At 39.4% G+C, this 15,899-nt stretch overlaps 1 protein-coding gene across 6 annotated transcripts in view; it reads left to right on the plus strand.

Moving 5' to 3' along the window:
• Positions 1–1,971: 1,971 nt before the first annotated feature.
• TRPC4 (transient receptor potential cation channel subfamily C member 4) overlaps positions 1,972–15,899 on the plus strand; it is a gene marked incomplete at both ends in the record, with an annotated part of 121,791 nt that continues 107,863 nt past the window's right edge. For all 6 annotated transcript variants that reach the window (XM_080929284.1, XM_080929285.1, XM_080929286.1 and 3 more), the window contains one exon: positions 1,972–2,349. In XM_080929284.1, coding sequence (XP_080785410.1) covers positions 1,972–2,349 — 378 coding nt within the window. The remainder of the gene's footprint in view (positions 2,350–15,899) is intronic.

A 15,899-nucleotide genomic window follows, 5' to 3' on the forward strand; every position in this document is an offset into this window, starting at 1 on the left:
GTCTATGAATACACCTGAAGAAAATGTCAATTATAACATACTGAACAGATGCAGATTATGAAGCAATGGTCTTAATTATTAACTCATTTTCCTAGACATTGGAGAATTTATGATGAATAATTTGGAGGCAAAAGGTTGAAACTTAACCATATGATCATTGAAATCACCAACAGAAAGAAGGTATAGGTAAACAACTCAGTTTCTCAAGGTGAAAACTTGAGAATGTGGACATATTTGAGGTGAAAGATGGCTCAGAAGTTAAAACTGTTTCCTACTCTTACAAAGGACCCGAATTCAGTTCCCAGGACCCATGTGGATGACACACAAACACTCATAATTCTAGTTCCAAGGATCCAATGTCCTCTTTCGACTCTGTGGGCACATATACTCTTGTGCACATAAACACACACAGACATGCACATATATACATATAAAATTAAAAACTAAAATAGAAATCTTTAAAAATATGGTCATATTTGTTAGGGCAAAGTCTGTTTAATCTACAGTTAAAGGACTGTGTTAATCTTGGTCATTTACTCATTTATCCATTAGGCTTACAAAAACCCATTGATAGTGATATGCAAGTGGTTTATATGACTCGCTTATTTTCATTTTCTACTGTAGACATAGACTCTCATGTTTTCAGAGAATAGATGGAATAAGAGGTATGAGATACAGAAAACTTCAGTACAGAGTTTATATGTAAAATATAAATTTTCCTGAGACTTTACCACACTAGTTTTTGTTTTCTTTTTTTTTTTTTTTTCTGAAACAGTACTGCTTCCAGTGGCTTATTTCATGTGCAACTGATTATTTTGAATTTATAATCTCAGCTTTAGCTGATCTCTACTGTGACTTCCAAATAAAAATAAGTTTTCAAAGGAGCCCTTCCCTGCCTTGTAGAATGGCCATCACATAGAGCTGGAGGAACTGGGAAATATATTTTCATAGTGCATGGATTCTGTTTTGTTTTTTCTAGATTGAGTGTGTATTCTCATAATTAATATCATTAGCATACATTATTTTTCCCTCTTTAGAGTCACCCACAAATAAATAAAATCGCATTCACTAGAAGCCATGTGTCTCTTTGACAGCAGTTCCATTAGTCCACGCTGACTCTGATGTGAGCACTTGTTAATATTAAGGGCAGACTGTATACAAATGAGAGGATTTTTTTAGCATGACAGGGTTCTGCTACCGCAGCATCAGCTTCATGGTCAGAAAACTTACAGTGAATGGTGTATGTGGACATTCCTGATGGGACTGTAAAGGTGTTACTTCTAGTTTTTAACATGATTTCTGTATGTGAATGTGTGTGTGTATACATACATACATATGTGTATACACGCATGTCTATATACAAATATATATGTCTTTATAAATATGCATACTTGCAAATAATTTCTCAAAGTCTCCTGCTGCAGTCTCAGGTAAATGTTACTTTTAAGATTCTAAGACAATTTTCTACTGTTAGATTAGGCATTCTTGGGTCTGGGGAGACAGATGGCTTAGCAGTTAAGAGCATTGGCTGCTCTTGCAAAGAGCCTGAGTTCAGTTCCTAGCACCCACATGGTGCCTCGTAACAGTTTGTAATTTCAGTTCCAAGGAATCCAATGCCATCTTCTGACCTCTATGAGCACCTGTGTGTGTGTTTGTGTGAATGTGTGTGTGTGTATGTGTGTGTGTGTGTGTGTGTGTGTGTGGTGTACATGAACTGTCACAGGTGCACACATACAACCACATAATTAAATACTTTAAAAGGAAATATTAACCTGTTTTCTAAGTATCTGAGTATATATGTACTTTTGTTACCTAAAGAAAAGCATCTTTTACTCATCAATAGTCACCACTGTTGTCGTTAATGGCTGTGCGTTTGATAACATGCGATGCCTAATTTAACAGGCATGCTGGTGCTCACACTTTGCTTTCTGTGTGTGCTTCTAGAGATGATGGACTAGCATGGCCTGAAGCATGGCTCAGTTCTATTACAAAAGAAACGTCAACGCCCCCTACAGAGACCGCATCCCACTGAGGATTGTCAGAGCAGAATCTGAACTCTCACCATCAGAGAAAGCCTACTTGAGTGCTGTGGAAAAAGGGGACTATGCAAGCGTCAAGAAATCTCTGGAGGAAGCTGAGATTTATTTTAAAATCAACATTAACTGCATTGACCCCCTGGGGAGGACTGCTCTTCTCATTGCCATTGAGAATGAGAACCTGGAGCTTATTGAACTATTGCTGAGCTTCAATGTCTATGTCGGCGACGCGCTGCTTCATGCCATCAGAAAAGAGGTGGTTGGAGCCGTGGAGCTATTGCTGAACCACAAAAAGCCAAGTGGAGAGAAGCAGGTGGGTGTGAGTGCGTTGTTTTCTGTGTATTTTACCTATAGGTAGTTTTTTTACATTTGTGAACACCCAAGCACCGTGTGTGGGTGTGTGTGTGTGTGTGTGTATGTATGTGTGTTTTCCTCCAGTCTTTCATTTCAACATCCTGAACTATCAAACTGTAATTTGTTGGATTGTTTTTCTATTTAACCTTCCTGCATGTTGTGCATTGCTGCATCTTCCCGAAAAGCCAACGCCACCATCAATTGATATTGTCTGTCAACACACTCTCACGCCTTCTTGCAAACTCATCCTTAGAGAAGCATAAATGACTACTAGAAAGAAGCTCAACTCTCCCCTAGCAGGGCTTCAACATATTTATCAATGGCAGAAGTGTGGCAACACTTGATTGCTATGAAAAGAAAATAGATGTAAGTTCAGGGTAGTGTGTCTTGCTTTCTTTCTGTGTTTACCTCCATAGAAATGGAGTGACCATTGCTGGGAGAAAGCAAGGTATCTTTTCATCTATCTGGATCTTTTGCTTTGACACCACCCTTCCCTGCGTTGGGATTGCCTGTTGATCCTGTCTCCCAGACGCAGGCCCCTTTACTTTCTTGCATCATGGCTAATGGCAGATTAATGGCAAAGGCACTGCAGATGCTACCGTGGCTCCAAAGTTTGTCTTTTAAAGTAGAATTATGAAAGATGTGTCCATTCCACTTCTAGCAAATTCTGCCTGTTGGGTAGTAGATGGTTTTGTGTCTGAAAGTGATGATGTATGAAGAATCACATATTCAAATGCTCTGGCTACTCCATTGCCTTTGCTTCTCTGAAGAATGTTGTCAAGATCTTCACAGTTAGTAGGTTGAACAATGTGACTGAGCATCTCTCCCAGTTCTGAGACACTGCAGCCGGTGAGTCATTCTCAAATCCCACCCTCATCCACTCCTCTTCCCTGAACCAAAACTTTGATAGACTAAACCTCTAAACGAACCATACTTCCCTGCATATTGCTTTGTCGGCTCTGTTGTTTTTCATATACAGTTGTGGACTACCTTCTTACATTGCTAAACTTTACTGGTCAGATCAAGTTTATGTTGACACTTGGAAACTTGAGCAAACCTAGGTTGGACATAAAGTTATAGTAGTACCTAAAGACATTTAACTGTTTAACCCCAGTGTTTCTCCACTAAGAGGCTTCAATCACAAGTTGCTAGTAAAGAGAAGGTAGGAATCTAGACTAATGGCCATAAGCTGAGTTTTTGTTCTCTTAGTGGTTAAGTTACATCCCTCTGACACAGCCTTGAACAGTAACTAGCTTAGGGGAGTAAGGTAGATTCCCACAGTTCAGAAGTTACAACCTGTGGTTGTTTGTTGCTTTGTATCATGGACCCGGTGGTGAGACAGAACAGCAATGTGAAGAAGATAAGACAGAGAGAATGCTCACCAACTCACAAGGGCCAAGAAGCAAAGAGAAAAGACCCTTTAAAGGCACGGCTTCCACAGTATCCTTCCTCCAGCTGGGCCCTACCTGCAAGTGTTTTTGTCATTTTCCTGTAGCCCACAAATCCAGACATCCAGTACTAAAGTAATGCATTCACATGTAGAAAACCTCAATCAGGTGCCCAGAAGATTTACCTTCATACACCCTGGGGCCAACGCTTCAGTACAGGAGCTTATAGAGAATGCTGAAGACCCAAGATGCTATCCTAGGACACCTTAGGGATTTATATCTGTGCCTGTTATTTTAGCCAAAAAGCATCTAAGCGTTTTACTAGCAACACACTATACTGTACACTCTCTCATAGTTTTGCTTAAGAAGTTGTAGGTCAGGTGCTAAGTCTTCCAGGTAGGCCACAACAGATGCCCAGAAGTCTATAGGACAAAATAAGCATTCAATGTATTTTTTCATGTGTTGCTTAAGAGACTCATCAGTTCTTCATTGTCTCTTTAGACATCGTCATTTGTGCAAACTAGAGAAATCTGGTATCCCGAGAAGGTACCTGCTATTATGAGAGTGTTTGTTGAAAAACGTTCAACTTCTGAGCTAAATCCTCCTCTCACAAGTAGGTCCTGGCTCCTTACAGGCACTTGGACCCTGATTATTAATAGAAAGTAGTAAAAGTTTGCAGTCTGCCAAGACTCTGAAGCCTCCCAGGCCATGTGCTTCTGGAAGATGTCTCTCACATGAGGCTTCTGGCCAAGAATCCCTTTTCTATTTATGCATTTTAAAATTCTACTTTGGTAAAGGATATTAAGGGAAAACTGTCCTTTTTGATCTGAACTTGATCATTTTTTAAGAACAATATTATGCTATTTTAGAGTTCCTGGTCTGCTGCACAATAAAAATGAGGCTTTGGTAGCAGGAGCACACACAGTTTAATCCATAAAAGTCCACAAAGGATGTGTTGACAGCTGTGTTAAACCCCGATAGTGTTTGGCTATGTGTATGAGATTTCATTAGGCAGCCCATCTTTTCAACGCAGACAACACCAAATGAATGTCATTTTCATACATCGTGTGATGCTGGAAACAATTATATTTTTAACTGGATCTTTTTTTCTCAAATAAAGTATAAGGTTCTAGGCAACACTTGCATTAAAATAATTTTGTGTGCTGGGGTAATCCACTGAATTACAGATGTACAGATGCACATTTATCCCCAAATATTCTAAAATACATCGATACTAATGCTGAGGTCACTGGAGCAAGGTATTACAGCAAGAAAACATTAATGATCTGCTAGGTTTGATAAATCTAACTTAAAATGAAGACCAAGGAAGAGGTTCTAATATAATATTATTAAAAACTAGCAGCAAATTGCTAAGATCCTGAAATATGTGTATTAATGATATATTATTTTTCAAATTTGTCTCGTGCTACATATTTTTCTTCTGGAAAAGATGCTGTGTTTGGTGACACACTCCAATTATGAGCACTGGGAGACTTGGAATGAATTGGTGTACTTCTTAATTACTCTCACCAGGGAGTAATTTCTGCTGGGTTAGCCTAGGAGGCCTTGTGCTGGAGCCTAAAGAGAGACAGCAATTTCTATTCTCAACAGTGTCAAGGTCTAGTTATGAAGAAAGAACGGGAAAAACCCACCATGGTCACAATAGAAAAGATTAAAATAAAAACATAACACTCCGTTACAGGGTGTGAAAGAGCAGGAGGCATGTCATGGGGAAAGATGCTTGGGAATAATATCTTGGGAAATTATAAGAGCACTGGCTAAAATAGAATTTGAGAAAAGGCCCAAGGGAGCAGATTGGATATATTTAGTTGTGAATGGCTATTGATATTTCAGAGTTAGTTAGAAATGTTGTCTAATGGGGTCTGGATAAGTAGATACACAAGAATAAGGAAAGCAAAGTAAACAAGCCCCCAGATCTCTGTAGCCCTTAACAGCTTCTCATAGCTTAGCCTTAATTGTCTTGAAGTATTTATGGGTTTTTAGCACAAGTGACTCTTCTCCAGTTAAGTCATATATAATCATAAAACTCCTTCTGTATTTAATGTAGGCCTTCAGAATGTCAATGTTTTTTAAAATACTTCTATAATAATGAGAAGAACAAAAGCTGATGTCTTTGGTGTAATGAGGGCACAGACACTAGTATGAAGGTGGTGCCTTATATATCCTCATAGGGATGACTCCTTGCTAGCATCCTTACACTGTGTCCTCTGTTATGTTTGTTTTTTTCTAAACTTCTCTACGGGCTTCATGGTACCTCTCTTCCCTAGAAACAGAAGCCAAGGATGAGTTCTCAGCCTCGGATTTTTAGTCAGTTGATTGATTACTTGAATTTGAACTATTTCTAGTTGACATGCCTCCTAGGTGTCAGATTCCAGATCTTCAATTACAGCTGCATTTGCCCCAGTGTTTCTCCAGGGGCAGAACAGGCATTCCCAGTCTTTATCTGCACAGTATTTCTGCACCTTTAGCATCCTCGGACTCTGGATAGGCCTGATGGGCCGCCGGTCCCCACCTGCAGCTCCTGACACAGCAGCTTTGAAATGACACCCTGACATTTATATAGATATAAGCAAGTTCCCAGAAGAGACAGATGCTGGTCTGGACACACCACTAGAGAAGATGTGACTTAGGGGATGCTGGAATTCATAGAATATATGCATTTGTCTGTCTAAGGTATTAAACTATATGGTGCTAACCTGGTTTTTAGGAGATTCCTATTAATCCCATAAAAATCCTCAGGATGATATTATTAATTGGTTCAGCAGTGAGATGCTAGAGTATTTTGTTTGAAGACACATTGATTCTAAAACTTAACTACAAACAATTCAAGGACTTATGGTAGATCGTGAAGGCATCTCCTTCAGTATTTCAAAAAGAAGAAAAGGGAAGGGGGTTCATACAGTGCTTTGGATTTGGCCTTTCTGAAACATTTGTAATACAATTTTGATGTAGTCACAGTGCCAACCACGACAGTGCTACTACTGATGTTGGCTACAGCAGCCAGGTTAAGGAGTTTGTTTATTACCTCTTGGTAGTGTTTCTCCATCCTATAAAGGTGGGCACTCTTCTTGCTCCCAGTAGGTGAGGAAATGAAAGGATTCATCTTGAGTGACATTTCCTAGGTGGCAAAGCCAGAAATCACCAGTCTTGAAACTTCTGGCTCCATGAAAATAACTACTCACCTCTAGCTGGGCTGACTCTAGCCACACATCAGTTTGGTTAGGAGATATTAGACATTAGAATTTTTAATCATTTTAATTTAAGGTGCAGAAAAAACATATTTTTTAAAGATGTATATAAAATGTCTTATGTATTATGTGCATTTGTTCTAAATGTTATAGTACCATTTTGAGTCTGGTTGCTCAGTGAATATTAACTGTGGCCCTCTGTTCTCACTGCCATGGCTGTAGCATCTGAACAAGGGTCACTAGACATTGTGATGTGCTGGGAAAGGCAAGAAGGGACTGAGAGAAGGTTATCCTCTGGTTCTTCTCCTCTTTGGTTTGAGAATGCTGCATCTCCCTGAGCTGTGGTTCTGTGACAATGTTATCTCAACCCCACCAGATTTTCAAAAATTCACTGATGCTTAGATTCTTTTCATTTTTATAAATTTACATGTGATACCAATATAATAATGCTAGCATCACTGTACCAGACCATGACCTCTGTCTTCTTGTAGATGCATACAGATCAATAACCCAGAATGTCTTACAGTTTACCCCTAAATAATATGACTTTTCTGTTCATATTTGAAAATAGGGGACCAGGTTAAAATGAACAAAACTTGCTCTTTTTTATGCCAGTTCATATGGGGATGGGTTTACAGTCTTTATAATACAATTCTGTGGCTTTAGAAACATTAACTACCATCAAATCAAAAAAAATCAAAGGGCGTGAAATGGAATTCTGGCATTAGCATGTTAATCCAAAGATATGTCTCAGAAAAAATTACCAGTAACTAGAATGGTATAACCATTTTCACTGTCTGTGGATTTAAGCAAATATATCCCTGGGTGCAGGGGGTAGACCTGCTGTTTAAACTGGTACAACATTTTATGTTGCCTCCATTTGCTTTCTGTTTCTAGAATCAGAAGCTCTGAAAAGTTTTATTGGGTCTCCTTTACTAGGCTTTAGCAAAAGTCATGTGCCTTCCACAAGCATGATTTGAATGCAGAAATTATTAAATTGCATGCAGTCTAGAAGCTTAGTTAGAGGGCAGCTCATTGGTGTAACGAAAACGCTGCAACTGTCCTTCATTGTCACCTGATAGTGGCTTTCTGTTTGTTCTCTTGAAATCCTGCTTTAGGTCAAGTCTATGATGTCAGCACTGTGCACACAGTGTAAATCTGCCTGCAGTCAGTAAAGTAAATAAGCCCAAAGCTCCCATCATCAGCTACCATTAAAGTCCACAGTGGGCAAGAAAATAGATGAACACCAGAAAAATAGGTAATTGGGGGGTACAGATATTATTTCCCAAGACAGGCACTGTCGTGGCATGCTAAGATAGTCCTGTCACCTGAGATGTCAATGCAGGAATATCCTTGTGGGTTCAGGTCTAGCCTGGGCTATAGAGTGAGGCCCTGTATCAAAAATACATAAACTGTGCTCTTTCTCACCCCTTCAAAGTGTTCATCCCATGCTGAGGTCTAGTGACATCAATAGTCAACTGTCCTCCTCTTTATAAAACTCTGAATTAAAGCGATCAATAAAAATGCTGTACAGTATTTTCTTAATGCACCTCTAGAGTTAAATAGCTAACAATCTTCTCCATATTTGACTTTTTGGTTTTATAATGTAAGGTAGTCAATATTAACAAGTACTTTGAAAGTCTAAAAAACCCTGAATATTATTGTTCCACAGCAGGGAATTTTAAAGCTGTTTCAGCATGGAACATGGATTGTTTAGTCAGCTGGTGAATGTCAACCATGAGAGAAGTGAACAGGCTTCTGAAGGTATCGTAGTAAAGCACAGCCCTGGGAAACGCTGCTAATATGATAAAGTCGCTCCAGCCAATGAGCTGCTCTTGCTCTTAGGTGGGCAACCTCCTTGATCATGTGAAGGACAGCAGTTACACATGTTCCCTTGGGAATATGTTTTCTTGCTCTGTCCTCTTAGCACACCACAATACAGCTGCCATTAGAGCAAAACACATCACATATGTCAGGAGCCCACAGAGTGAAACATTCGACCCCTTGTGAAAAACATCAGGTGAAAATCCAACACACATGTTCCAGAAAAACTCTACTTCTCTCACCTAGTAGATTTCCTAGAGAAACAGAATCCATTTCTTGGCACAGAAGCCAAGTTGTTCTTGGGATGGAGGGTGTTAAGAACATGTCCCCAGAGTTCAGAAAAGAAAAGCCTGGATAGATCTCCTGTCTCAGCATCAGGAAAATCACATCATTATTTGAGCCTTGACTTTCTCACAAGGAAGAGCTTGACGGTCAAATTGTAGAGATTTGAACACGAATATGTACAGTGTTTTACAAGAACACAGACAATGGAAGCCACTTCACTTAGATGCCATTTGAAATTTACCATACACTCACACCCAAAGCACTTTAGACTCACTGTACTTAATTTAATTAAAATGTCCATCAAACGATGCTAACAGTTGCTCAGAACACAGTCTGTCAAACACGGCCTCTGATGAAAAGTTTGGAGGGAGGTCATGCATTATTAAAGTTCTCCAACCTATGACCAATGTTGTGTGATGAAAAATGTTGTGGGCTGAAGTGACGGCTCGGTGGTTAACATGGCTCCTCTTATCAGCACTCAAGTTCCACTTCCAACAAACATAACTGGTGGCTGACGCCTCTAGCTCATGTGTTCCGACACAGTCTTCCAGTGTCCCAGGCATCAGCACGTACACTGGCAAACATGCATGCAGATACACATGAAAATACACAAAGATGAAATCAAACTTAAAGTCATAATTATATCTACAAACATATCTCTGTGAGAATTTGCTCACTGTATTTCTTCACTAACTATACCACTTAGGCTCACTTTCCTAAGCTTGCAGGAACTGTCCTCATATTTGATGTGATAAATTGTCTTTTGTGGATTCAACTTCTACATCAATTAAGGCCTTGATGTCCACATTCCACGTCGACGTTGTTTGAATGGTTTATTAGAAACACTGGACGAATATGTTCAATCACAGCTCCGAGCATGAAAACTTGAAGGTTTACTCTCACACAAGACAGATCCTTGGGGCTGAGAAAGGTTGGTGGTAACAAACACACTACTTGATGTGTAATCTCTTCTCACTTAAATGAGGTGAAGATGGGTGGCTGATTGGCTTCTCCTTTGCCTGATCTCATGTGTAACCTAGCAACAACAGTTTTTCCTGGCTTCTGGAATCTCTGAGGGAATGTACAATGAATTTATCTGACGTGGCCGTTTAGTTTTATTAATAAGCAACTAACACAATGCAGTAGTACAGCCATATTTGTGCACAGTGACATCAAGTATAAGGAAATAAAATAGAAAAAATGTACTTAGACTTTATATTCAGAATTTTACTTTCTTTGCTTGTATATATGCAGATGTGCCTGGTGTCTGCAGAGGCCAGAAGAGGTGTCAGGTTGCCCTAGAATTGGAATTCAGGATGATTGTGAGCCACCATGTGGGTGCTGGGAATTGAACTCAGATCCTCTTCAGCAACCAGAAGTACTCTCATTTGTTACGCTGTCTCATGAGCTTATAGCACATTTAAAGATTAAACTGGAGCCTCCCAGCAGATTCGGACAATGTGTGACCATTTGAGATTGTTGTTACCTTACAAAAATTTCAGAGCAAGCGATGTGGAAATTTTTGTTTCTGTCATTCAGTAAAGAGAGGCTGACTGGAGTAGTTAGCTAGAATGGCGTAAACAAGAATTGTTGTCAGGCTTCTTCCACACATTGCAGCCTATGGGTACTCAAGTTCCTTATAGACAATGGAAACTTTATGTAGGGAATCACGATACCTATTGTAATTTCTCTAAGGCCCTCATGTTAAATGCATGGGCCTGTAGAAGTATCAGGTTGTGGTAGGAACTTTGAGAGCTGGAGCCCAGGAAGGTGTATTCAGAGTTTTGGGAACATGTCTTTCCTCTTTCCTGCTCTTCCCATCTCCATGAGAGGCGAATGGCTAACTCCAATCACATGCATGTTCCTAGCATGACGTCACGGTGTGCCACCTCACCTCAGATCCAAATGAGTGCAGTCATTGGGTCTTTCAACTTATAAGCTGGAAAAAACATATTTTGTTACTGGTTGATTTGTCAGGCAGATATTACAGTAACCAAAAGCCAGCACAATGACTCTAATGTTAATGCCTAATAAATTCTTGTGTTGTCTGGAGAAAATCAAGGGCAAAGCTATGTTAGTTCAGAGGCCATTTTTAATTTTTGTAACTTTTTCAATCTGCAGCAGTTGGCTAAATCTACTGACACAGAGACTGGCCGAATTTAACTGGCCCCCTAACCAACTTCCGTAATGACAGCATTAAATTACAAATTAATTTTACTGGTTTTTATGGGAGCCTTACAGATTTCATGAAACATTTATCTAAGGTACTCCCTATTAAGTAATAGAGTTGAACCAACCAGAGACAAATACGGGTGTAAGGGTTGGGGATACAGACCCTGAAGCTCAGAAACTGAGTAGCTATCCTTAAAGAGCCGAGGGCAGGTTTGATCGTTTTCATGGGTTTTACTAAACTCTATCTTTGGTCATCTTATAAACTGCATCAGCCATCAAGAGCATGCTGCGGCCTGGAAGTAAATTCTGGATCTGGGGGCTGTGGCTCTGCAGAACTGTCCTGAAATCTGTTCAGCCAGACCCGTGGTATATCTTAACAGTACAGTCTCCGGGTGCACAGAACTTGCCTGCTTTCCTCCTGGATGGTTGCAGGAAAAGATTGGCAGTAATAATGGTGGCTGCTGGCACGCTGAGAAATTGCTGGGAAGAGGGAGGTGAGAGCAGCACATTAGCAGGAGTGTGGGAGATGAATGTCAGGCCAAGCATACTCAGCAAAGCTGGCAGGAGGTGAGAAACCGCCAGGAGATGGTTCTGAGCTGATCGGCGAAGCTGTGACTCTTCAGGGACAGGCGCTGCCATCTTGCTGAAGGAGGTTACTCTACATTCTACACAGGAATTCTTTCTCATTTGGTTTTGAGAGTTAAACTAACCTGCCCTCCCTTCGCTGCTATCCTATTCTGGACATTTCCAGTGTTTTGATGAACGTATGAGCTACTGTGTTGATTTCCCATGCTCCTCACATGCACCTTCATAATAAAAACAACAGGAATAACCATACTTTCCTCAAGGCTGTAGATGGTTTAGGGGTTTGCAACAGATCTGTGAGTTGATGTGGCGTGCCTGTGATTTCTGATTTTCCCTGTTTGCCCCTTATGGCAAGCCACCGATGACCAACAGGGAGGGAAAGAGTTAAAGTGGAGCAGTAATCATGACAGGTGCGGAAGTTTGGTCCTCAGCTCATGGCTGTGCTGAGAGCTGATGCAGTCCCAAGGGTTGGAAGGAAGTTACATCACTACGGATATACCCTAACCCTTTATCATGTACTCTCTTTGTTCCTGGGGAACCATGAGATGAACATCTTGACTTATTTAGAATAAAGTCATAAGATAGGAAATTTACAATGTTGACAAACTTGAACAAGGTGATTTTGTTTGGCACCCAGTGGCATCAGAACACATTGGCTGATTACACATGCTTCATCAGGAAATACTCCATGGACACTGGGAAAGGAACACCCTTTGTGCACATGCACACAGAGATAGTTTTCATAGTGTGTTGACTTGAGGTCTTCAGAGTCATATGGAAGTTCTCTTTCTAATCATTGCATGAGCTTACACATGGATTTCCTTAATTGCTGCATAATTTCACATTATCACTAGTGGTTAATTAGTGTTTCTCACCCATAACACCTTTGTCAGCATTTTTAAATCATTTTCTTTTGTTGTTGTTGATGAGACTGAATCTCAGAGCAGTCCTGATTTGAATTTATTCTATGGTTGTGTACATTGAACACCTCTCCAAGTCTTTTTTAGCCATTTATATTTCTTGTGTTTGAGAACTACCAATAGGTTCATTTGTGCATTAGTTAACTGGATGATTTGGTATTTGTTCTTTAACTTCTACATTTTTTTGTTTATCCTCGATATAAATCCCATGTCTGATATATAGAGACTATTTTTTAGTTCATCATTCTTTTTCCACTATCATGATTGTGTCCTTTTTAATTTCTTGTAATCACATTATGTATATATATTTTAAATTTCTTGTGATTACTCAATATATAATATGTTCATATATTATAATTATATATATATATATATATATATATATATATATATATAATGATATCTATTTAGAGCAATAATTGGCTTGGAATTGATAGCCTTTCTTGTGTTTAGATTTTTTGTTTTCTATTTATAGTTTTCGTTTTGTTTTGTTTTTTAGACTTTTTGTCATAGAGGCACTGAATTTTGTCATATTTTTTCTGAACTGATAAAAATGATCATTGACTGCTGTCCTTAACTCTGTTTTTGTCTTGAATTAGACTTGTTTCTTTGGGTACAGTGAACAGACTTTGCATTTCCTGCAATGCAAGTTAGTTAGAGTTGGTGATGGCATGTGATCTCCTCAATGTATTCTTTAGGTTTTGAAAAAGTCTATTGTAAAAATTTACATCTATATTCACCAAGGAAATTCACCTGTAGGTTTTTTGTTTGTTTATTTGTCCTTTTCCATTTCTGGTCTCAGGATAATGCCAGCTTTGTGAAGTGGGTTTGGTGAAGGTCTGTTCCTTTCTGTTTTATGGGACAGTTTGAGAAGCATTATTGTTAGCTCTTCTTTAAATGTTTGAAACAATTCAACATCAAATCTGTCTGGCCTAGAGTCTTTCTTCATAGGGAAATTTTTTACCACTGCTTTAGTCTTTCTCACTGTTTATATTATTTGTATATTCCTGATTTAATTTTTGTAAGTCATATGTGTCTACAAAAGTACTGTCTTATCACCTAAACTTTCCTCGGGCTCCAGAGAGGAATATATGTTGTTTTTGTTAGATACAATAATCTATAGATATCTGTTGAATTTACCCGATCTATAGTGCTGTGTAACTCTGACATTTATTGTTTTGAGTTTTATTTTGAATTGTCTATTGAAAGAGGAGAGCAGCGTACTGAAATCACCCACTCTTGTTCTGTGAGGATGTATTCAAAGTCTTATGTCTATTTTTGTTTTATGAAACTGAAGGATTGATGCTTGGTGCTTATATTTTCACAATCGCTTCCTGATTAAGTACTCCTCTTACTAATGTGTGGTGGCTTTGCTGTCTCTTAAGAGTCATTGTAGCTTTGAGTTTACAGGATGGACTGTTAGAACAGCTAGGGTGGAATATATTTGGTTTCTGTTCATTTCAAAGACTGGCATCTCTGTCCTTTGAATTCACTCTAAGAACATCTTTACCAGTGGGTACATTCCTTGTGAAACCATCTGATTATACAGTTCCTAATCCAATCAGACATTCTATAAACTTGGGTTCATTATTGACACATACTTATCAATTCTCGTAGATTTGGGGGTGTGGCTCAGACTACAGTTCACTTTCACTTGGCTTGTTAGGGCTGTGGCTCACTTCTTTGCTGTCCTCTCATTTGTTTTAGATTTTTCTTTCCTGTGCTCTTGCGATTGACACTCTTTCATTATTCCTTGTGTATTATAACCATGCATATCTTTTCAGCATGTTGCTTTGTGATCATGTGCTTCCCTTGAGTTTCTCGTTTAACAGAGATGCTTCTGTTGGATATCCCCATCTTACTTGGCACTTCTTTATTTTCTGGGTTTGAATTTCAGGCTGTCAACCAGAGATCTGGCATTATGTTGATAATTCTGCCATGTTAGTGAGTTGCTATTTTCTCCTTATAACATTTATGGTGTGCATATTCAACCATGTAAGCATGTGTGTGTGCTTGTGTGTGTGTGTGTGTGTGTGTGTGTGTATGGATGTTTGTATATATGTGTGTGCATGCGTGTGTGTATATGTGTTCCTGTATGTATTTTTGTCTGTGTATGTGTGTGTGTGTGTGTATGTGTGGGTATGTGTGTGTATATATGAATGTGTTTTTGTGTGGGGGGTATGTGTGAGTACATGTATGTGTGTGTGTGTATGTGTGGATATGTGTGGGTATGTGTGCTTGTGTATGTGTGTATATGTGTACATATGTGTGTGTTGTTGTGTGTGTGTGTTTGTGTCTGCATATTTGTATTCACAGTGGGGTTTTTTTTTGTATATGTTCATTTCAAAGCATATTTGTGGGTATCCACTCAGTGTATCTTTACCTAACGTAATTCCTTGAGTCTTTCCTGTTTGTCTCAGCACTCTCTTATGCCTTAGTCATATCTGCAATCCTTGGATGCTCTGTTGTGTTGTTATTCTTTTTCCATACTGTTTTTTTAAGGCTATGGACTCTCTGATGGCTGAGTCTGTTTTGCACGCATCTGTCACTCATTAGGAGTGTCCTTTATCATCTCTCCCAGGTCATTTGATTTGTCTTTTCTAATTCTTTGCCATAGTTATAGAGTCTTTTGTTTTGCTTTTGCATTTTTTATTTGCTTTAAGATTTTCAACTCAGATTTACTGCCATACTCCTCAGAAACAGCTTGTCCAGATCTTCTGACTACACTCATAGAAACTCAAACCCTGGCTTCTCTGAACCTGCTTTGCTTGCCAAATACTATCTTGCACTCCACTACACTCACTTGTCCCCACGCAGAGATGGCACTTATTGACACAATTGTATGTAGGCTCATGATCTTATCTCTGCCCCTTCCTTCTAGAAATGACATTCCAACACGTTGTGATTCCACTTGCCTGTGGCTTCACATGTCCCATGGTTCATCACTGCAGCCTCCGATCTGCACACAGGTTTCCCTTCATGCCATGCTGTAGTTGTATGCCACATTTCCATGGTGCTAGAGGGAATGGTGGGACCAACGTGAGATGCCTTGACATGGGTACCAAACCATAAGATGAATGAGCCTCCATGACCACCATGATGTGCTCCACAGACCCAGTCATCTAG

This window comes from Micromys minutus (assembly GCF_963924665.1).
Source record: "Micromys minutus genome assembly, chromosome: 15".
NCBI classification, from domain to species: domain Eukaryota; kingdom Metazoa; phylum Chordata; class Mammalia; order Rodentia; family Muridae; genus Micromys; species Micromys minutus.